The sequence below is a fragment of the Tamandua tetradactyla genome, chromosome 10, assembly GCF_023851605.1.
Source record: "Tamandua tetradactyla isolate mTamTet1 chromosome 10, mTamTet1.pri, whole genome shotgun sequence".
NCBI classification, from domain to species: domain Eukaryota; kingdom Metazoa; phylum Chordata; class Mammalia; order Pilosa; family Myrmecophagidae; genus Tamandua; species Tamandua tetradactyla.
Window position 1 is genome coordinate 19,817,143 of NC_135336.1, and position 24,354 is coordinate 19,841,496.

Genomic DNA, 24,354 nt, shown 5'->3' on the forward strand with positions numbered 1-24,354 from the left:
AAAATATCATTGCCTACCTATTAAGCTATCAAAAATTCAATAAAGATAGTAGGTCTGTGGGAATCAGGACACCAGTTCTGGAGGCATTGTCAATTCCTCCTAGATCCTTCTACATCTGTTAAAGTTTTTCATTAAATTAGGGGAGTTTGGGGCCATTATTCCTTTAAGTATTTTTTTTCTGCTTCTTTTTCTCTCCTGTCCCTAAGGGACTCCCACTGCGCATTTCTTGGTATGCTTGACATTCTCTCGCAGGTCTCTGAGGCTCTGTTCTCTTTGTTTCTGCCTTCTCCCCTCTTGTTCTTCAGATTGGATCATTTCTATTGATGTATAGTTAGATTCACTCATTCTTTCTTCTGCCAATATCAGATTTTCTGTTGAGCCCATCTAGTAAAATTTTTGTTTTTGTTATAGTGCTTTTAAATTCCAGAATTTTCATTGGAACTTTTAATAATTTCTGTTGATATTCTCTATTTTAAAGTCATTGGCATTTTATTTTTATTTAATTTTTTGAACATATTTATAATAGCTGCTTTGAAATCTCATTTCCTAAGTCCAAAATCTGGATTGTCTCCTAAATCCAGAGTCAAGTTTCTTTTTTTTTTTTGTTTTGCTTTTTTTTCCTCAATATGGGTCATAGTTTCCTGTTTCTTTACATGTCTTATAGCAAACTATAGATTTGGGTGGGGTTTTGTTGAGCTTCTGTTTTTTTGTTTTTGTTTTTGTTGTGTTTCTTTGTTTTAGTGAATTGCCTGGATTTAAAATGTAGGCTATGTCTCCTCTGTGGTGAATGGCTGCTGATGTCTCTGCTAAGTTTTGTTGTTATTGTTGTAGTTTTGTATGCTCTATGGTGGGGTCACATTTCATTATTTTTCCATGTGAGTATTCCATTATTGCTGTACCATTTATTGAATTTTTGTTTGTTTGTTTTTTGGGGAATTGTCTTTAAGACTTCTTTTATTTTCTTAAAACAATTTGAAATAAAATTCATGTAACAAGCGTAACCATTTTAAACTAACAATTCAGTGACATTAGATTCCTTCACAATATTGTGCAACCACTAACTGCCTCTATCTAGTTACAAAGCATTTTCATCATTAAATCCTGTTCCCATAAAGCAGTTTTCCCCCATTCTCCCCTCCCCAGCCCTGGGCAATCACAAATTTGTTTTTAGTATAGATGAAATATAGAGATATTTCATTTATATGAAGTATCCAGTATAGGTAAATCTATACTGGATACTTCATATAAATGATACTATGATAAATAGATAAATAATAAATAAATAACTTAAAGATAGGTATAATTACTGTCTGACTTTTTTGTATGGCTTCTTTCACTTGACAGAATATTCAAGGGTCATCCACTTTGTAGCATGTATCAATATGTCATTCCTTTTTATGGTTAAACAATATTCCATTGTAGGTATAGTACACAATTAATTTATCCATTCATCCATTGACGGACATTGGGTTGCTCCCATCTTTTGGCTTTTGTCAATAATGCTATGAACACCTGTGCAAAATTTTTTTTTTTGAGTTCTAGTTTTCAGTTCTTTGGGTTTATTAATTCTATATTGAACTGTTTGAGGAACCACCAAAGTTCACAGCAGTTACACCAATTTTACTAGCAGTGCGTAAGGGTTCTGATTTCCCATATTCTTACCAACACTTATTATTTTCCTTTTTTTTTTAAATTATAATCATCCTAGTAGGAAGGAAGTGGTATTTCATTGTGGTATTGATTTGCATTTTCCTAATGACTAATGAAGTTGAACATTTTCTCATATGCTTGTTGGCCTTCTGCATATATTCTTTGGAAAATTGTCTATTCAAGTACTTTGCCCATTTTTTGCTTGGGTTGTTTGTTTATTTCCTGTTGAGTTGTAAGAATTATTTAGGTACTCTGGATACTAGGCCCTGATCAGATATATTATTTGCAAATATTTTAGCCATTCTCTAAGTTGTCTTTTCACTTTCTGGATAATGTACTTTTTTGCAAAAGATTTTGATTTTGATGAAGTCCAATTTATCAATTTGTTCTTTTGTTGCTTATACTTTTGGTGCCATATTTAAGAATCCTAAGTCCAAGGTCATGAAGATTTACCCCTATGTTTTCTTCTAAGACTGCTAAACTCTAAGGTGCTGCACTCATTTTGCATTAATTCCCCATTGCTCCCATCCACACTCCTGGTAACCTATACTCTACTTTCTGTTTCTATGGGTCTGTATATTCTTTTATATTTCCTTTTTGGATATTATGGGGCTTAATTCAACAAACTAAACCTATAACAATATCATTTGCTTTGATATCATCTTACCTTCGATAGCATGCATAAAATATATTCCTAAACCCCTCCATCCCCCCACCATTATGAAGTTCTTGATACAAATTACATTATGAGTCCAAAACTATTGATTTATTACATTTTAGTCATTTGCCTTTTAGATCCTCTAGGTAGTAAAAAGTAATCTTTCACTGTTTAAAAATGAACAGAGATAAACAAGTTCCAGAGAAAATATTCACTGTTCACTGTCGGTAGGGAAACTCAGAGGTGCAGCCCCTTGGAGGGCAGTGTGGTAGTTCCACAGGAGACTAGGGGCGGGCTTGCTAAATGATCCTGAAACCCTGCTGCACAGTTGATACCTCGAGGAACTGAGTGTGGGGACAGGAATGGACATTTGCACACTGGTGTCTGTGACTGCCATGTTCCCAATCCACAATGGAGGGAGGTGGCCTAAGGGTACAATGACTGAGGAATGCAAGAGGGAACTATGGTGTATACATTCAATGGACTACTGAGTGGCTGCAAGGAGGAATGAAGTTGAGAGGCATGCAACTAAGTGAATGAACCTTAAGGACTGCATGTTGAATGAAATGTCAGGAACAAAAAGATAAATATCATGTCCCAATCATATGGCCTAATTATAATATAAAAACTCAGTGAACTAAAGTTAAGAACATGGGTTATCAGTTTGGGGGGCTAGTGTAAAGGGTCCTAGATAGTAAACTCTTATAGGAGTCACATATATTCCAGAGTTGTAACTGTTAATTCTAAATTCTGAGATACTGAGCTGTTTGTATATAACTTGGTCATTGCCAGAAACTTCAAGTATTATGAGACACTGAGACTCAAAGCTAGAGCTCTGAAGCTATGAAAGTCAGCAGTACCCCATACAGGAACTGTTTAAAAAATTGAAAAAGTGATCAGACTTCTAGGAGGGGTGCGAATGAAGCTGATCTGAATAGGACTAAGTATATCAGAATACAGGGCAAAGGATGATATCATCCATATTTTAAAACTTCAACTTCTATGTGAGACCAAAGGGAAAGATGTTTATTTGGTGCAAAATTTATATTTTGGGTAGTGCGTTTCCTAATTTAACTAGCATGGTCAGTTTAGTTGAACCCATAAGTAATGGAATCTTGAATAGGACATGAGATTTTGTTGGTTTTCCAGGTTAGTGTGATGCCCTGATATATCCCAGAGTAATTTGGGTAGTGAATAAAGAAGTATTTGCAAAGTCTCCTTGGGGGACTAGGGAGAAAGGAGGAAATACTCAACTTCCCCATTTGGAGAATTTCTAATATTCTTGCAAACAGTATATCGATAGGCTGAGCCCTCAATCTTGGGGATCGCCCCTATGAAACTTATTCCTGCAAAGGATAAGCCAAGGCTACTTAAAATTAGGCCTGAGAGTCACCCCTAGAGAATCTCTTTTGTTACTCAGATGTTGTACCGGACAAAGGCTATGGATTCTTCTGCCCAACAAGCTCAATAACCAATTCCTGAGACACTGGAGTTTCAAAGAGTGAAAGAGTTTATTACTAGGTGCGTAGTAGGACAGCAGACCACTTAGTGGCCCAAAATCTGTCTCCCCAAACTGAGGTAATTTGGATAGTTTTATTAGAGAAAAGGTGGGCAGGGTTTAGGATAGCGAGTGCAGTGGCCCCTGATGATGCAATTAGATGTGTTCTGATTATAAAGCATGCACAGATTGATAACATGCTTAGTCACAGAATGTGTAAGAAAATGGCAGAATGAGGTATAGGTTAAAGTCTAAACTTCTGCATGTCAGGTGGGCCTGCTTAGGTTAAATCAGGTCTTAGCAAGATAATTTTGGACTTGGGGTGGGTTAGTTCCAGGCAGACCCAAGACCCTTCATTAACAAACATTAGAGGCTATCTCTATGATTACAAGACTCTAAAGTTGAAAAACTGGATAACCAGGTACAGATAAAGGTTAGTCACAAGGTTTTAGAATCACAGCAGCAAAAGATAAGGGCTATACAACCATTATCAAAGATCGAGGACTGGCTTACAACTCAGAGATTTTAGGTATTTCCCTATCTACTCCAGTATGCCAGAAAGCAAAAAGGAATATTATGATAATGATTCAGTAACAAAATCATCCCTTAAATCCTGATTTCTTAGTTACAATGTGGCCATTGTGAGCCAGCTCCACAGGTGAACTCACTGCCCTCCCTCCTAGTGGGATATGACTCCCAGGGGTGTAAATCTCCCAGGCAATGTGGGACACAACTCCCAGGATGAGCCGGGACCTGACCTCAAGGGATTGAGAAAGCCTTCTTGACCGAAAGAGGACAGAGAGAAATGAGACAAAATAAAGTTTCAGCGGCTGAGATTTCAAACAGAGTCGAGAGGTTATCCTGGAAGTTATTCTTATGCATTATATAGATATCCCTTTTTAGTTTATGGTGTATTGGAGTGGCTGGAGGGAAGTGCCTGAATCAGTTGGACTGTGTTCCAGGAGCCTTGATACTTGAAGATGATTGTAAAAGGATACAGCATCTATGATGTGATTGTGTGATTGTGAAAACCTTGTGCCTGATGCTCCTTTAATCCAAGGTATGGACAGATGAGTAAAAAATTATAGATTAAAAAGTAAATAAATAATAGGTGGGGCAATGGGTAAAATAAATTGGGCAGATGGAAACACTAGCGGTGAATGAGAAGGAGGGGTAAGAGGTATGGTATGTATGAGGTTTTTCTTTTCTCTTTGTTTTTCTGGACTGATGCAAATGTCCTAAAAAATGATCATGGTGATGAATGCACAACTATAGGATGACATTCTGAGTCATTGATTGCACACCATGTGTGGAATGTACGTGTGTGAAGATTTCTCAGTAAAAATATTTTTTAAGTGATGTTTCAAATAAAAAAGGCAATAACGTTGCTATTTATGTTTACCCATGTCATTAACTTAGTGGCCCTCTTTATTTTTCCCTGTGTTTCAGTCGGTTGTCTATTGTCCTTTCATCTCAGCCTGCAGGACTTGTATGTGACACATTATCCCTCTTGCAGCTTTAGGATTCCCACTTCATCTTTGACACAGCTGACAGTTTGCTTATGACATGGCGTGGAGTGGGTATATTTGGGTTTATCCTGTTTAGAGTTTGTTGAGCTTTGAAGATGTGATAATCATGTCTTTCACAAAATTTGGAAAGTTTCCAAGCATTGTTTCTTTGAATATTCTCTCTTCCTCTTCCTCTCCTTCTCCTTCTGGGATTCCCACAATGGGTATATTGGCACATTTGAGGGTATCCCACAGGTTCCTCAATCTCTGTAACTTTCTTCATTCCTTCTTCCTCGTCTTAGTTGACAGGTAACAGAGGTCAGGAGAAAATTTAGTTATTTCTTATTTCCTTCAGGATTTACATCCTTTGTGATGCCTGGTGTTCTAGTTTGCTAGCTGCCAGAATGCAACATACCAGAAACAGAATGGCTTTTTAAAAGGAGAATTTAATAAGTTGCTAGCTTACAGTTCTAAAGCTGAGAAAATGTCCCAATTAAAACAAGTCTATAGAAATGTCCAATCAAAGGCATCCAGGGAAAGATACCTTGGTTCAAAAAGGCCGATGAAGTTCAGGGTTTCTCTCTCAAGTGAGAAAGCACAAGGTGAACTCAGTCACAGTTTCTCTCTTGGCTGGAAGGGCACATGGCGAGCACAGCATCATCTGCTAGCTTTCTCTCCTGGCTTCCTGTTTCATGAAGCATCCTGGGAAGCGTTTTCTTTCTTCATCTCCAAAGTGCTGGCTAGTGGATTCTCTGCTTTGTGGTGCTGCAGCATTCTCTGCTCTCTCTGAATCTTCTTCATTCTCCAAAATGTTTCCTCTTTTATAGGACTCCAGAAACTAATCAAAACCCACCCAAATGGGTGGAGATATGCCTCTATCTAATCCAGTTTAACAACCACCCTTGATTAAATCATACTCCGGGAAGATGATCTAATTACAGTTTCAAACATACAATACTGAATAGAGATTAGAAGTAACGGCTGTCTTTACAAAATGGATTAGGATTAAAACATGGCTTTTCTAAAGTACATACATCTTTTCAAACTGGCACACCTGGAAAAGTGTCTCCCAGTCTAGGGAAATAAATGAAAGGCTTATTTCTATCTGGGAGGTCTGGGGCAATAAAGTTTATTCAGGTCTGGGTGCAGTCTTTACATTTACATACTACTATAAACTTTACATTTATATATTGCTCCTTTATGAGACAAGAGCTCTCATTACAGCCTGCTTCCAGCTTTGAAGGCTACATTTAAAGGCTACTACTAATACAATTGCTTACAGTTTTAAGATTACATTTGAAAAGTTACTGTTGCAGAACCCCTCTAGGAAATTAAAATTTCTATTACTGTGATCCTCGGCTATTTTTGTTCCATTTTGTTATTTCCATTTCTTGATTGTTATTCTCTTTTTGTTCGTCTACTGTTTCCCAGATTTTCTTTAGTTTTTTTGTTCATGGTTTCCTTTAGCACCTTGAACATTTTTAAAACCTTTTTTTTTTTTTTTTGCATGGGCAGGCACCAGGAATCAAACCTGGGTCTCCAGCATGGCAGGTGAGAACTCTGCCATGTGCCACGTTGCCCACTCCAAGACCATTTTTTAAATGTCTTTGTCTGGAAAGATCTGGGTCTCATCCACTTCATTGATGGTTTGTAATGCTTTAATCTTCTCCTTTGCGTGGCCATCATTTCCTGTTTGTTTATATATTTTATAATCTTTTGCTGAAACCTGGGCATTTTGATATGTTAGTGTGTTATGGCTGGAATTTAGACTCTGAGGTGTCTCCTCATTAAGCTTGTATCCAGTTAATGTTATGAGGGAGCTTACCTTGAATGCCAGGAGCTAACAAACAAACAAACCAACAAAATAAGAAGAAGGAGGAGGGAAAAAAAGAAAGCACGTTTCTGGGTTTGAAGATTGACCTAATTAAGTGCTCTCTTTCAGGACTTATGAAGAATAGCTCCAGGGTCAAAGCATAGGGGTTCCCTGATCGCTTCTGCACATGCCTTTTATCTTGGGAATTCTTCCATTTACAAATGTCTTCTCTTCCTTAGGAAACAGTTTCCTCTCAGATCCTGGGCACTGCTCTATATTTTCCAGCCAGCAGTCCTTTGCCCCAGGCAGCACAACTTGACTACTCTGGCATAAAGTTCCGTGGGAGAGCTCAGTGAGCTACCTTTTATACATAGGGAAAGTTTAGGGATAGCAAGTCCCTTGATACTTTGATGCTTAACTTTTTAACTTTTTTTTTATTTTTTATTTATTTTTATTTTTTTATTAACGGAAAGAAAAAAAAAGAAATTAACACAACATTTAGAAATCATACCATTCTACATATGCACTCAATAATTCTTAACATCATCACATAGATGCATGATCATTGTTTCTTAGTACATTTGCATCGGTTTAGAGGAACTAGCAACACAACAGAAAAAGATATAAAATGTTAATATAGAGAAAAGAAATAAAAGTAGTAATAATAGTAAAACAAACAAACAAACAAAAAACAAAAAAAAACCCTATAGCTCAGATGCAGCTTCATTCAGTGTTTTAACATGATTACTTTACAATTAGGTATTATTGTGCTGTCCATTTTTGAGTTTTTGTATCTAGACCTGTTGCACAGTCTGTATCCCTTCAGCTCCAATTACCCATTGTCTTACCCTGTTTCTAACTCCTGCTGGTCTCTGTTACCAATGACATATTCCAAGTTTATTCTCTAATGTCCGTTCACATCAGTAGGACCATACAGTATTTGTCCTTTAGTTTTTGGCTGGACTCACTCAGCATAATATTCTCTAGGTCCATCCATGTTATTACATGTTTCATAAGTTTATCTTGTCTTAAAGCTGCATAATATGACCCAGCAATACCATTGCTAGGTATCTACTCAAAGGACTTAAGGGCAAAGACACAAACGGACATTTGCACACCAATGTTTATAGCAGCATTATTTACAATTGGAAAGAGATGGAAACAGGCAAAATGTCCATCAACAGAAGAATGGCTAAACAAACTGTGGTATATACATTTGATGCTTAACTTTTTGATGAATCACCAAATTGTTGTCCACCATGGCTGTAACATTTTACATTTCCACCAACAATAAAAAATGTTTCTACCTCTTCACATCCTTTACAGTACTTGTACTTTTCCTTTTTTATGGCATCTCATGCGGTTTTTATTTGCATTTCCCTAATGTTCTAGTTTGCTAGCTGCCAGAATGCAACACACCAGAGATGGATTGGCTTTTAATAAAAGGGGATTTATTTTGTTGGTTCTTCAGAGGAAAGGCAGCTAACTTTCCACTGAGGTTCTTTCTTACGTGGAAGGCACAAGATGGTCTCTGCTGGTCTTCTCTCCAGGCCCCTGGGTTCCAACAACTTTCCCCGGGGTGACTTCTTTCTGCATCTCCAAAGGCCTGGACTGAGCTGCAAGTGCTGAGATGAGGAATGCCGAGCTGCTAGGCTGTGCTACAGTGCGTTCTCTCATTTAAGCACCAGCCAATTAAGTCAAATGTCACTCATTGCAGCAGATACGCCTCCTAGCTGACTGCAGATGTAATTGGCAACAGATGAAGTTCACGTACCATTGGATTGTGCCCGCAGCAACAGAATTAGGTATGCTCACCTGGCCAAGTTGACAACTGAATCTAACTAACACACCTAATAGCTAATGATATCAAGTATCTTTTCATGTGCTTTTTTGGCTATCTTATTTTTCTTTGGAAGAGTGTCTTTTCAAGTTCAATGCAATTTTTAATTGGGTTGTTTGTGTTTTGATGTTGAGTTGTAGGATTTCTTAAAAATATTCTGGATGTTAACCCATATCAGATACACAATTTCCAAATATTTTCTCCTGTTCTGTTGGTTGTTTTTTACTTTAAAGATAAAGTCTTTTGAAGCACAAAAGTTTTAAAAGTTTTATGAATCCTGTTTATCTACTTTCTCTTTTGTTGCTTGTGCTTTGGGCATAAATTCCAAGAAACCACTGCCTAACTTAAAATCCTGAAGATACTTCACTATGTTTTCTTCTGGTAGTTTTATAGTTCTGATTATTATAGTTATGACTTTGATTTTGAGTTGCTTTTTTTTATATGGTATGAGGTCATGGTCTCCTTTCATCGTTTTGCATATGGACATCCAGTTTTTCCCAGCATTTATTTGTTGAAGAGATTATTCTTTCTCCATTGAGTGGGCTTGGTACCCTTGTTAAAAATCAGTTTGCCATAGATATGAGAGTTTATTTATGAACTCTCAATTCTATTCCATTGGTTTGTATGTCTGTTCTTGTGTCAGTAACATGCTATTTTGATAACTGTGTTTTTTGTGATAAGTTTTGAGATCTGGATATATGAGTCTTCCAATGTATACTCCTTTTTCAAGAAGGCTTTAGCTATTCAGAACCTCTTCTCCTTCCATTAATATTGATTGGCTTTTCCATTTCTGCAAAGAAGACTTTTGGAATTTTAATTGGGATTGTGTTGAATCTGTAAATCACTTTAAGAAGAACTGATATCTTAGATTATTTAGTCTTCTTATGCAGAAACATAGATGTCCTTCCATTTGTTTAAGTCTTTGATTTCTTTTAGCAATATTTTATAGTTTTCTCTGTGTAAATCCTTTACACCCTGGGATTTATTCTTAAAGACTTAATTCCTTTAGTTGCTGTTACAAACAGAATTTTTATTGATGTCTTTTTCAAATTGTACATTACTGGGGTGTAGAAACACCACTGATTTTTGCTTGCTGATCTTGTGCCCCACCACTTTGTTGGATTTGTTAGTTCTAATAGCTTTGCTGTGGATGTTTCATGATTTCCTGTATATAGAGTAAAATCTACAAATAGGGAAAGTTTTACTTCTTCCTTTTCAATTTGATGCCTTCTGTTTATTTTTCTGCCTAATTGTTTCAGTACAATGTTAAACAACAGTGGCGACAGTGGGCATCTTGTCTTATCCTGATCTAAAAGGAGAGCTTTTAATCCTTCACCATAGAATATCATGTTAGCATGTTTGGTTTTTTTTAATATAAGTCCTCTTTCATGTTGAGGAAGTTTCCTTTTATTCCTAGAGTTCAGGATATTTTCATCAAGAAGGGCTGTTTTCATTTGCTAAGCTGCTCAAAGTAGATACCATGAAATACATTGGTTTTAACTATGGGAATTTATTAGCTTACAAGCTTACAGTTTTGAAAATGTCCAAATCAAGTCTTCATCAAAACAATGCTTTCATCCTGAAGACTGTCTGCTGGTGGTCCTGAACTCCTCTGTCACATGCAAGGCACATGCCGATCTCTGCTGTCTCTCTCTTCTTCTCTTCCGGGTTTTATTGCTTTCAGCTTCTTGCTTCCATGGCTTTCTCTCTCTTTGCCTGAATTTCATTCTCTGTAAGAACTACAGTAAGAGGGTTAAGACTCACCCTGAATGAGGTGGATCACACTAACTTAAGTGGCCTGACCAAAAGATTCCACTTACTATAGGAAAGGATTGACTTTAAGAATACACTTTTCTCCGGGCATTCACGGTGGCTCAGCAGGCAAGAATGCCCGCCTGCCATGCCAGAGGACCCAGGTTCGATTCCCGGTGCCTGCCCATGTGAAAAAGAATATACTTTTCTCGGGTACATACAGCTTAAAGCCCACCATAAGGGGTAATGGATTTTGTCAAATGGCTTTTCTGAGTCAATCCAGATGATCATGGATTTTTTCTATTGTTCTTTGAATGTTGTATATTACATTAAATGATTCTGTTTTGTTGAACCACCCTTGCATACTGGGATAAATCCCATTTGATCACTGTGCATAATTCTTTTAAGGTACTATTGAGTTCAGTTTGCTATTATTTATTGAGGATTTTTACACCCATATTCATAAGGGATGTTGGTCTGTACTCTTTTCTTGTGGTATCTTTATCTGGTTTTGGTATTAAGATGATGTTGGCATTATAGAATGAGTTAGTGTGTGTTTCTGCTCCATCAATTATTTGGAAGAGTTGGAGCAGGATTTTCTTGAAATATTTGGCGAAACCCACCTCTGAAGCCATCTAGTCCTGCTCTTTTCTTTGTTGGTAAGTTTTAATGACTGATTCAATCTCTTTACTGGTTACATATATGTTGAAATCTTCTATTTATTCTGGAATCACAGTATATTTAGTTTATGTGATTCTAGAAATTTGTCCATTTATAGGCATACACTTCTTCGTAGTATCCTCTCATAAACCTTTTTATTTCTGTGGATCAGTAGTAATGTCCCCTCCTCTCATTTCTATTAATTGTGTCTTCTCTGTTTTTTTCTGTCAGTCTAGCAAAAGGTTTGTCAATTTTATTGATCTTTTCAATGAACCACCTTTGGCTTTTGTTAATTCTCTGTATTGTTTATTTTATTCTCTATTTCATTTATCTCTGCTCTAATATTTGTTATTTCCTTCCTTCTTCTTGCTTTGGGTTTAGTATGCTTTTCTTTATCTAGTTTACCAGGTGTGAGATTAGGTTCCTGATTTGAGATTTTTCTTCTTGTTAAATATAAACATTTAGAGCTGAATATTTCCCTCTCAGAATTGCTTTGCGGTATCCTGTAAGTTTTGGTATGAGGTGTTTTTATTTTCATTTGCCTCAGGATATTTTCTGATTTCCCTTGTGATTTCTTCCCCAACCCGTTGGTTGTTTAGGAGTAAGTTTTAAATTTCCACATATTTGTGAATTTTCCAGTTCTCTCTGCTATTGATTTCTAACTTCATTTCATTGTGGTTAGAGAAGACATATTATATTATTTAAATATTTCTCAATGTATTGAGACTTTTTTGTGACCTCACATGTGGTGTATCTTGGAAAATGATCCATGCACTAGAGAAGAATGTGTATTCTGCTGTTGGGTGAGTTGTTATCTGTGTGTCAGTTATGCCCAGTTGGTTTATAGTTTTGCTGAAGTTTTCTATTTCCTTATTGATCTTCTGTTCCAATGTTCTATCCATTATTGAATTCTCCTACTACTAATGTAAAACACTTATTTATCCCTTCAAATCTGCCAAAATTTGGTAGGTGGAAACACATAATAAACAAGAACAAACATATACTGTAATGTCAGTATATGATAAGTGCTATGAGGAATAATAAAGCAAGGCAATAGGAAACAGAGAGATTAGAGTGGGGAGAAAGGCAGGCTATTTCAGATAGATTTATCAGAAAAAAGAATATTTTAACTGAGAACTTAAAGAAAAAAATAGGTAAATGGGACTTCATCAAAATTAAATCTTGTACATCAAAGGATTTTATCATGAAAATAAAAGACAACCTATAGAGTGTGAGAAAATATTTGGAAACCAGATTTCTGAAATAGGCTTAATATACAGAGTATATAAATATATCCTACAGGTTAACAACAAAAACCAAACAACTCAATTAAAAACTTGGCATAGGACTTCAATAGATATTCTCCTAAGAAGATATACAAATGACCAATAAGCACATGAACAGATGCTCAACATCATTAGGCATTAGGGAAGTGCAAATCAAAACCATAATGAAATATCTTTTCACACACAGTTAATGGCTACTATTTTTAAAAAAGGAAAGTAAGTGTTAGAGAGTGTGCAGTTTGAATCTGTGGTGTACCCCAGAAAAGCCATGTCCTTTAACCCTAACTCAATGTTGCTGGCTGGAAGCTTTTTGATTATCCATGGAGATGTGAGCCACCGAATTTGTGGTAGCTTTTGATTAGATGGTTTCCATTGAGATGTGTCTGTACCCATTCAAGGTGGGGTTGCTTACTGGAGCCCTTTAAGAGGGAACCCTTTTGAAAAAGTCTTCAGAGCCACAAGAGCTGAGAGGGCCCATGTAGCGAGAGACCTTCAGAGATGAAGAAGGAAAATGCCCTCTGGGGGAGCTTCATGAAACAAGAAGCCTGGAGAGAAAGCTAGCAGATATTGCCATGTTCACCATGTTCCTTTCCAGTTGATAGAGAGACCCTGAAAATCATCAGCCTGTTTGAACCAAGGTATTTTTCCTTGGATGCCTTAGATTGGACATTTCTATAGCCTTGACTTAATTTGGACATTTTCATGGCCTTAGAACTGTAAAAGTACAATTTAATAAATTCTCCTTTTAAAAAGCCGTTCCGTTTCTGGTATATCGCATTCCAGAAGCTTGCAAACTAGAATAGAGAGGATATGAGAAGTAGGAACATTCTTCACTGTTGGTGGAAATTAGAATGGTGCAGCCACTGTGGAAAACAGTTTGGCAGTTCTTCAGAAAGTTAAGTATAGAATTACTATATGACCAAGCAATCCCACCTTTAGTTATATACCCAGAAGTATTGAAAGCAGAGATTCAAACAGTTATTTATACACTGATGTTCATAGAGCATTTTGCACAACTGCCAAAAGATGGAAGCAATCCGAATGTCCCCCAACAGATGAATGGATACACAAAATGTGGTAAATACATGCAACCATTTATCCTTCGGCTGTGAAAAGAAATGAAATTCTGATACATGCGACAACATGGATGAACCTTGAAGACATCATGCTGAGGGAAATAAGCCAGATCCAAAAGGGCAAATATTGTGTGTAATGTCACTGATATGAAATAATTGGAATATGCTAATTCACAGTCATACACTAAAATATAGCTTACCAGGAGCCAGTTTGGAGCTAGGGAATATGGAGTTAATGCTTAATTGGTTAGAATGTCTGTTTGGGATGATTGAAAAGTTATGATTATGGATGTTTCTGATGGTAGTACAATATTGTGAATATAATTAACCTCGCCAATGTGTATATTTAAAATTGGGTAAAATGGGAAATTTTAGGTTATATATATGTTACCAGAATGAAAAATTATAAAAGCCATCAACCGAACAACACAGAGATTGAACCCTAACGTAAATATGGAGTTTAGTTAATAGTGTAATTATAATAACATTGTTTCATGAATGTTACCATGCATACGATATCATATGTTAATAAACAATGTTAATAATAGGGAACACCGTGTGTGGTGGGGGATATATGGGAAACTACTTTCTGCAAATCTATAACTTCTCTAATAAAGAAAAAGACAAAACAATTTTAAAAAAATACTAGAGTATATTGACTAAAGTACTTCTGTAGACTACAAATAGTTGGAGAACAACAGAGCAAATGAGCTAAAAAAAACAAAAGCAAAGAAAAGAATAAAAGGAGGGAATGAATGACCATATTTGAATACAGCATATGAGGTGTGAGGTTACTGGTAATCATAAACTTCAACTGTGGCCAGGAGGGTTGGTAGTTAAGGTGAATAGAAGAAAAGATGGTCAGAGTGAGGATTTCAAGGAACTGAGTTACTGGATTATTGAATGAATTGTTTATGTAGAAATAGCCAAGAATGTTGGTGCAATGGTGAGAGAGAGAAACTTCATGAGCCAAGGGCAAAATCTCTAGCAAAGATGTGGAGTAACTGGGAAGTTTGTTCAGGACTCTAGTGATTATGGGTAGTGCGTGAAATAAACTGATGGTTCGTGCTTCAGAGGGGTCTGGTTGTAAAGACACAGTGAGTGCCCAGAGAGGATGGAAGACAGGAACTAGGAACCTTACTGAGTCCCTAATGCAATCCCAGCCCAGCCGAGGCTCAAAAAAAGACAAGAGCCCTGCTCCCATGAAGCAGGTAATTCAGTAGGAATGGAAACACATAAATAAATATGTAATTGCAAATAATAATAAGTGCTATGGAAGAAATGGCTCATAAAGAAAGATTAGTGATAGGAAGGAATAAATTTAGATTTTGTCGAGGCTAATTTCTCTGAGGAGGTGATAGTTTAGCTGAGACCAGAGGGATGCATAAGAGTTAGACAAGCAAAGAGCCAGAGGCTCCATGAGAAGTGAATTGCAGCTTGATTCCAGGGAGCAACACACCAGAAGGGGCTGAGGAGGGGAAGAAGAGTGGTGCAGCAAACAGGACCTGCGTGTTAGTGCAGGAAAGGGGCAGTCTGGTCAGAGGAGACGGCTCATTCAAAGCATTGGCTGAAGCAGAAAGTTGGTATCAGAGAATAGAGAAAGGGCTATATAGGGAGCAGCCAACCATATTTCCCGAACAATAAACCTTCAAAGTTGATAGTACTCGATGGTTAAGTGTTGAAAGCAGGTAAAAACATACAGCAAAATTAATCCAGCATATCGTTTATTAGAATTACTGTTTATATGTGTTATGGTGATTAGGCTAATTTGTTAAAAGAATCTAAATGTATTTTCATTGAATAAATTGAGCATTTCTGGAATCGGCTGTAAACTGGGAGAAGGCATTGAATACAGAATACAGTGTAATATGGCTCTGAGAAGCACTGAGGTGCCTGAGAACCTTGGAGGATGAGATAGGACCATACATTTATATGTTTGCCAGATCCCTTTTCCCCTTAGCTACTTCAAGTGCCAGAGAAAGGAATCAGAAGGAGTTTTCCTCCTCCTCCTCTCTCCATCAGTTTTTTGTATTTACCTGAGTGCTGGAATGAGCTGGATGATCTTTCAGAGTCAGAATGTGGCAAAGCCTATCCCTGAGCAGAAAAAGCCCAACTGGCCCGGCAGTCCAGTGCTCGTACCTGAGAACCAAGAGTACCAGATGCCCAACCCTCCTGCCTTTCCCCCTCCCTCTTATGCCCTTTTATCAGAAGGGAGATCTGCACAGATCTGGACAGGTATGCAATGGGTATTAAAGGAGCTTCTGTCTCCACTCTGTCCCTCCCTTCCCTTTCTTTTTCAGATCCTTGCCTGGAGGGAGGCCAAAAACATTCCTTTCCCTCCCACTCCAAGAACAAGTGCTAGAAGGTGTCTTTTAGGCTGAGTTACAAAACAAAAAGAAGAGAAGCTCATAAGTATTTGCTCCTAAAAAACAGGAGAGTGTTTGGTAACAAATTGGTAACCAAGGATTTGGACATTTCTTCTTTAGATTTATTCCTAAAGTCAAGGCTTCAGGAACAAGAAATCCAGAGGAGGCCAACTTCTTTCTACACCCGTATATGCAACCCCTGGGTCTCCCTGTTGGGGGTGAGTAACTTCATCTCACTTGTCCCTGAGACATAATTCAGATGCACATCCAGGTGGAGACATGTGAGATCTGAGCATGGGAGCGGAAGCATTGGGGCTTAATTAGTAGCATGTATGGATTTAACTGCCTGTTGTATTAGAATTTGGATGAGACTGTATATGGCAAGATTCTATTTAATGATCCATTTATTCTAATTAATAATTTACATTTTAAATAAGTATCTCTGATAAACTCTAGGTCACTAAATTTCTCGGTAATCAAAATTAGCATGCTTTCATGCTAATGTGTTTCTGGTAGGGAGGAATAGGCCAAGGAGCTAGGATAAAAGATCTGCTTATTGAGAATTTTGATTAGAGGATTGCTTTTGGGGAGAATGTCACCTAAAATATCATCTTAAATGAGTTTTTTTTAAAACTATGAGTGAACTCCAATTAGTTAGACTTCCACGGTGATCAGAGGTTGATGCAAGGGACTATTGTTTGTTAAGGCCCTAGTCTTGTGTCTGGCCTGTAACATGGAAAACCATTGGGTGACTTGTCCTTCCAAATCCGTTTCCACAGGCTGTCGGGTCCCTTCTCATCGTGTTTGTGATCCAGTGGGTCTACACCCTGGTAAACATAGGTGTTGCTGCCATTGTGTATTTCTATATTGGCCGAACCAGTCCAGGACTTCACCTTGGTAAGCAGTAGAGCCATTTTGCCACTATGTTTCTTCTTCTCTTTTAAAATCCATTGAAAAAACAACACATTTTGAGCACATTATTAAATACCAACACTGACTCAGGTGTGAATCCCATTTTCAAGTAGCTTATGACCTAGGAGGAGAAATATGACATACATATAAGTGACTATGATCCAAGATATTGAGAAACATATACCATAAAAAAGGTATAGGTAAAATGCATTGGAATTTCAGAGGAGTGAGAAATGCTTTGACCAAAAGGGAAGCAGGGGAGTTTGGAGGAGTTCAATTGTTCATTCACCCAAAAATATTTATTGAGATATTACCTTCTGCCGAGTATTACTCCAGGTGCTGGGATTATAACAGTGAGAGAACAGAATTCTTACCCTGATGGCACTTACCTTTTTGGCTAAGTAGGTGTGCCAACTCTTGAGGGAGAAGGATAATAAGAAAATAAATGCATGTTGACATATGAAGAATGTTAGCTTTGGATATATGGAAACAGGCTTGGAGAAGGCATTCTAGATAAGAGGAAAAACATGTAGAAAGGTGCTGATGTGGAAAAGTGGGTTGTGAGTGACATGAAGTAATTAATAATTAATGTCCTAGGTTAGTGAGCACAACTACTTAGCTCACAATGACGAGAAGACTGTTGGCAACAGTGTGAAATGGGTGTCAAGGACCCAGCAGGCCATAGCAATGAACTTGGGGCAAGCCACATTGGGAGGATGTGTCTGATATCATAAAGTCAAGTGTGCAGAGGAATACAGAAGCTAGAAGTAGCATCAGTAGTTAAGAGCTCTGCCTAAGAGAGAGGGTTGGGATAGCGATAAACTTGGGCAGGTTGAGCCACAGAAATTAGGAGCCTGAGTAAGAGAGCTAAGCTACATGACCATATTCATTCATGCATGCACATTCAACCTGTTATATGTCAGGCTCTAAGCTAAGAATTGGGAATAATGAAAAATAGTGCATGGTTCCTAACATCATAGCCATGTCCTAGGGAGAGACAGATAGAAATAAATATTAACTTCTCTACCTAACAAAGCTTAAAAACTAGACCTGAAAAGATTAAACTGTTTCCAAGTAACTTAACCTCCTCACAGAACAAAACTCAAAAGTATTTATAAGGATACAAATGTAGCAAGTATTCAACAAGGTTAATTTCACATTCTTTGACATCCAACCAAAATTACCAGGCAATCAAAGAGGGGAAAACCCATAATGAAAAGAATCCATCAAAACCCAGAAATTACACAAATGATAGAAAAGTAGACAAGGAAATTATAACTATTGATATGTTTGAGAAGATACAGGAAAGATTAAACATTTTAAATAGAAACATGGAAAAATTTTTAAAGACTCCAGTCAAACTTCTAGAGATGAAAACTATAATGTGTGAGATGAAAATACAATGAATGGGATTAAGGGCAGATCTAAAATGAAAGACACAGAGAGAAAAGACTGAACAAATGGAAGACAAGGGAACTGTGGAGCAACTTCAAGATGCCTAATATACATGTAATTGGTAGATATATTTTCAAATTTGATGAAAACGATAAGCTTACATATCCAAGATGCTCAATGAACTTCAAGCGCAAGAAACATGAAGAAAACGAGAAGGCACATCGAAATAAAACAGCTTAAAAACAGTGGTAAAGAGAAAATCTTAAAAGCAGGAAAAGAAAAAAGAGGTACATTACATACAGAGAACAAAAATAAGGATGAGATAACATAGTTAATGTATTGAACAAGAAAAGAGAAACTGTCAACCTATAACACATTACCCAGTGAAATATTTAAAAACAAAGGAGAACAAATGTTCTGGAACAGCTAGAAGGAAAAATCTGAGATGATGGTATGGCAGCCCATGACAAACTCTGGGACTTGTCCTGTAACTACTTGTTGAAGAGTGCTTTGAAAACTATTGGTTTTTTTCTTTCTTTGCTTTGTATATATGTTATATTAAACAATAAAAAAAGTTAAAACAACAACAAAAACAAAGGATAAAAGATAAGTCCTGAAATCCAGAACATCAACTAGTTCCATCCCTCTATCCCATAGTATTGACAACCGCTTCCAACAAATTAGAATGGGCATATCCCAAATACCCCTGAAGATTGGGAGAAAGATCAGAGGAGCTGGTGGAGTTATAGCAGAGAAGATAGGATTTAACAAATGAGTATGACTGCTGAATCATTATATTAGTATTTCTTTTGTTCTCTAGTGTCGTGGAGTATTGAGAAAGAAAAACCTAAAATTGTGGAACTGTAACCCATACCAAACTCTGAAGTCTGTTCTATAACTAATTGTTGCGGTGAAATTTATTGCTTTTTTGTACATATGTTATTTTACACAATAAAAAATTAAAAATTAAAAAAGAACAAAGGAAAAATAAAGATTTTTCAGCCATATAAAAGCTGAAAGAATTCATCACCAGAAGACTAGCACTACAAGAAATGTTAAAGGGAGTCCTTCAAGCAGAAGGAAAATGATCCTAGATGAGAATCTGGATCTACACAAAAGAAAGAAAAGCTCTGAAATGCTAACTACGTGGGTAAATGTAGATAATATTTTCTGTTTGTTTAAAATCCCCTTAAAAATAATAGACTATGTAAAGGAACAATATGAACAACTTGTGAAGTTATAAGCATGTAGAATTAAATGTGTGACATTGAGAGCACAAAGGCAGGAGGGATGCGGCGGTCAGTAACTGTATGTGCTCCAGAACGTCATGTTCTTAAAGCTAATCCATTCCTGCGGGTGTAGACCTATTGTAAGTAGGTTTTCATGGAGTTACTTCAATTAAGACATGGCCCAGGGTGGGTCTTAATCCTTTTACTGGAGTTCTTTATAAATGGAATTAATACGGAGAGAGAAGCTGAAGCAATGAAACCCAGAAGAGAAGGGAGAGACCAGCAGACGCCACCATATGACAGGGGAGCCCAGGACCACCAGCAGCCAGTCTTCAAAAAGAAAGCATCGTCTTGATGGTGATTTGGACATTTTTCTCAGCCTCAAAACTGTAAGCTTGTAAGCTAGTAAATTCCCATTGTTAAAGCCATCCCATTTTATGGTACCTGCTTTCAGCAGCCTAGCAAATGAAAACAAGGGACAAAATGAAGTATGCTGTTGTAAGTTTCTTATGCTATATATGAAACAATATAATATCACTTGAAGGTAAACTGAGATGGGCTAAAGATACATAAATTTTAAAGCATCCACTAAAATGACACAAAAAAGATTATAGCTAATAAGCCAGCAGTGGAAATAAAATTAGTTATAAAAATGCTCAAATAAAAATGAGGCAGAAGAAGAGAACAAAGGGCATATGGGATAAATGAAGAACAAATACCAAGATGGTTGGTATAAACCCAGTCATGTCAATAATCACATTAAATGTAAATGGTCTAAGATGAGTTGAAAAATATGGATAAAAATAAATAAATAATGGGGGGTTAAGGGGCAAAATAAATAAGGTAGATTGAAATACTAGTGGTCAGTGAGAGGGAGGGATGGGGATATGGGATGTATGAGTTTTTTCTTTTTATTTCTTTTTCTGGAGTGATGCAAATGTTCTAAAAATGAACATGGTGATGAATATACAACAATGTGATAGATACTGTGAGCCATTGACTGTACACCGTGTATGAGCTGTGTATGTATGAAGATTTGTCAATAAAAATATATTTTTTAAAAAAGTAAATTCTCTAAACACACTGTGTTAAGGTGCTCCAGAGAGAAGCAGAACTGACATGAGATAAATGTGTGTGTGTGTATAAATATTAAGAGGTTTACTACAGGAATTGGCTCATGTGCCGTGTTGGAAATCCTCTGGATCTAATTGGGTTAGAGATTCCAAAAAACCCAGAACTAATTCAGAAATCTCATCCTTAAGATAAGGTTTCACAAGAACCACTCTACCTCTGGTACCAAAGCTGTCTTAGTCAGTACTCTCTAGAGAAACAGAGCCAACAAGAGATATCGCTAAATATGAGGTTTTTATAAGAATTGTCTCACATAACTGTGGGGCTGGGCCAGTCCAAATTCTGTAGGCTGCAAGCTGGGAATTGCAATGAAGGTTTTCAATGAATTCCTTAGGAGAAGCTGGCTGGCTGAAGTAAAGATGGAAATTCTTTCTCCTGACTGCTGAAATCACTTCTTTATAACCCTTCAACTATTAGATGAGGCTTCTCTTGTGTTGAAGGCAATTTCCTTAGTTGATTGCAGTGGTAATCAGCCGTAGACATAATCAACTTACTGATGATTTAAAGCTCATGAAATATCCTCACAGTAACAGTCAGGCCAGTGCTTGTTTGACCAAACAACCAGACACTATAACCTGGCCAAGATGACACATAAAGGGTTGCAGTAATTGGGCAAATGCCAAATCAAGAAAATGCAGCTTTAAAAAAATAGGAGAAGCCTGTGGCACCCTTGATTGCTCCTCCTCCGCTCCCTCCCTAGCAGTGTGGAGCCAGCCATTGTTTCCAGTGTGAGCCCCTGGCCCTGTTCTTGGTGGAGCAAAGTAACCCCTACATGCATACCGGGATACCTGTATTTGGTGCCAGTCTTTTGGGTGCCAGCCTAAAACACTGAGCCAGGAAATATCTCTCTGACTTATCCTTGCAGAACGTGCCCTGTAGACGAAAACAGGTTGAGGATAGCTGAGGCCGTATAGGAAACAAATCAAAATGGCACTCAGGGAAATCTCTGTCATTTCACTAGCTGGGTACAGCGTTAAGGAACAGACAATTCAGAAATCCCATTGTTCACAGTTTAAAATGTTAAAATGTTCAGTGTGCAGTAAAAGATATCAAGACAAATAGGAAACAGTGCCCCATCCAAAGGAACAAGACAAACATCTAGAAACCATCAATGAAGAAGACCAGACTCTAGACGTGCTGGACAAAGACTTTTTAAAAATGTTCCTTAGTATGCTCCAGGAGATACAGGAAAACGCAGCGAAGAAACTAGAGGATATCAGGATCTAAAGGACACCAGGAGAACAATGAATGAACAATATGAGAATCTCAATAAAGAGAAATTTTAAAAAGGGCAAATAGATGAATGGATAAACAAAATGTGGCATATACATTCAATGGAATATTATTCAACCATTGAAAGGAATGAAGTTCTGATACACGGGACAACATGGATGAACCCTGAAGATATCATGTTGAGTAAAATAAGGCAGAAACAAAAGGACAAATATTGTGTGATCTCGCTGATATGAAATAATTAGAATAAGCAAACTCATAGAATCAGAAACTAGCATATAGTTTGCCAGGGACTGGATTAAGGGCTGGGGAATGAGGAGTTAATGTTTAAATGGTACAGAATTTCTACTTGGGGTGATGGAAAAGTTTTGGTAGTGGCTGGTGATAATAATAGGACAACACTGAATGTAATTGATACTACTGAATTATATATTTGGATGTGGTTAAAGTGAAAATTTTATGTTACTAGAATAAAAATTTTAAAAGCATTGGACTTTACAACACAAACCATGAATCCTAAGGTAAACTATGGTATATATTTAATAATATAATTATAATAATATTATTTCATCACTTGTAACAAAGATGCTGTACTAATACAAAGTGTAAATAATAGGGAAAATTGTGATATGAGAGGAGGCATATAGGAACTCTGTATTTTCTGAATGATTTTTCTGTAAGCCTACAACTTCCCTAACAAAAAATGAATTTAAAAAGATAAATAAAGGAATTATTTAGAGGTTTATGCCAGTAAATTTGATAACTTAGATTTGAAATGGACAAAATCTTTGAAAGATACAAACTACCAAAACTCACTCAAGAGAAAAATAGATACAGGGCTATTTTAGTCATCGAAAAAAATTAAATTTATCATTAAAAACCTCCCCACAAAGAAAACTCAAGGTCAAGCTGGCTTTGCTGGTTAATTCTGCCAAACATGTAAGGAAGAAACATTGCTAAGTCTATATAAATTTCCAGAAATTTGAAGAGGAGCAAATATTTCTCAATTCATTATCTATTGCTGACATTGCTTTGATGCCCAAACCAGAGATATTACAGGAAAACTACACACCAATAGCCTTCATAAACTTGGATGCAAAAATTCGTAACAAAACTTTAACAAATTGAATCCAGTGATATCTAAAAAAGATGAAACATCATGACCAAGTAGATTTATTTATCCTAAGAATGCAAGTTCGGTTTCTCACTCAAAAATCAATGTAATTTACCACATTTATAGATTATAAAAAGAAAACTGAAAACACATTTGTGTGAAGAAATTAAAAAGTAAATTAAAGAAATAAATGAAGAGAAGAAAATGTTCATGAATTGGAAGACTCAATATTTTTAAAATGTCAGTTCTCAAATTGATGTATAGATCCAACTCATTCCCAATCAAAATCCAAGCTGGTTTTTTTGTTGTAGGAATTGTCAAGCAGATTCTAAAATATTTAGATAAAAATGCAAAGAACCTTAGAATAGTCCAAACAAGCTTTGTAAAAGAAGAACAAATTTGTAGAACTACCTGATTTCAAGACTCATTAAAAACCTAAAGTAATCAAGATAGCACAGTACTGGAATCAAGATAGAAATATCAGTGAAACAGAGCAGAGAATCTGGAAATGAACTCACACATATATATGCTAGTTGAAAGGATAGTCTTTTCAATAAGTGGTATGGAACAACTGGAAATCCTATGCAAAAACAGTACACTTTGATCCATACCCACACCAAGTAAAAATAACTCAAAATGGATCCTATAATTAAATGCAAAACCTAAAAATATAAACTTTCTAAAAGAAAATTTAGGAGAAAACTTTTGTAACTGAATTAGACAAGTATTTCTTAGATACGATACCAAAAACCAGGACAAATCGATAAATTGGATTTCATCAAAATTAAGGACTAATGATCTTTAAAAAACATTGATAAGGGAATGGAAAGGCAAGCCACAGACTGGTAGAAAATATTAGCAAATCACATGTCTAATAAGGGATTTGTATCCAGAATATATGAAAACTCTCAAAACTCAATGGCAAGAAAAAAACATATGGGCAAAAATTTTAAATAAACGCTTCATCAAAGAACATATGTGGATGGCAAATAAGTGCATGGAAAGATGTTCAACATCATTAGTCATTAGGGAAATGCAAATTAAACTGACAGTGTGCTGCTATTACATACCTATTAGGATGGCTAAATTTTAAAGTGCTAACATTTCAAGTGTTGGCTAGGATGTGTACAGACTAGAACGCTCATCTGCTGTTTATGAGAATGCAAAATGATACAACCATTTGTAAAACAGTTTGGCAGTTTATTAAAAAGTTAAATGTATGCATGCTATTCC

General features: G+C 36.6%; 1 protein-coding gene across 6 annotated transcripts in view; it reads left to right on the forward strand.

Moving 5' to 3' along the window:
- Positions 1-24,354, forward strand: part of SLC12A8 (solute carrier family 12 member 8) — a 246,961-nt gene that overhangs the window by 214,010 nt on the left and 8,597 nt on the right. For all 6 annotated transcript variants that reach the window (XR_013158491.1, XR_013158492.1, XM_077118084.1 and 3 more), the window contains exons 11-12: positions 16,228-16,325; positions 16,887-17,004. Coding sequence is in view for 4 of the 6 variants with exons in the window: in XM_077118084.1 (XP_076974199.1) it covers positions 16,228-16,325; positions 16,887-17,004 (216 nt within the window). In the remaining 2 variants the exon portion in view is untranslated. The remainder of the gene's footprint in view (positions 1-16,227; positions 16,326-16,886; positions 17,005-24,354) is intronic.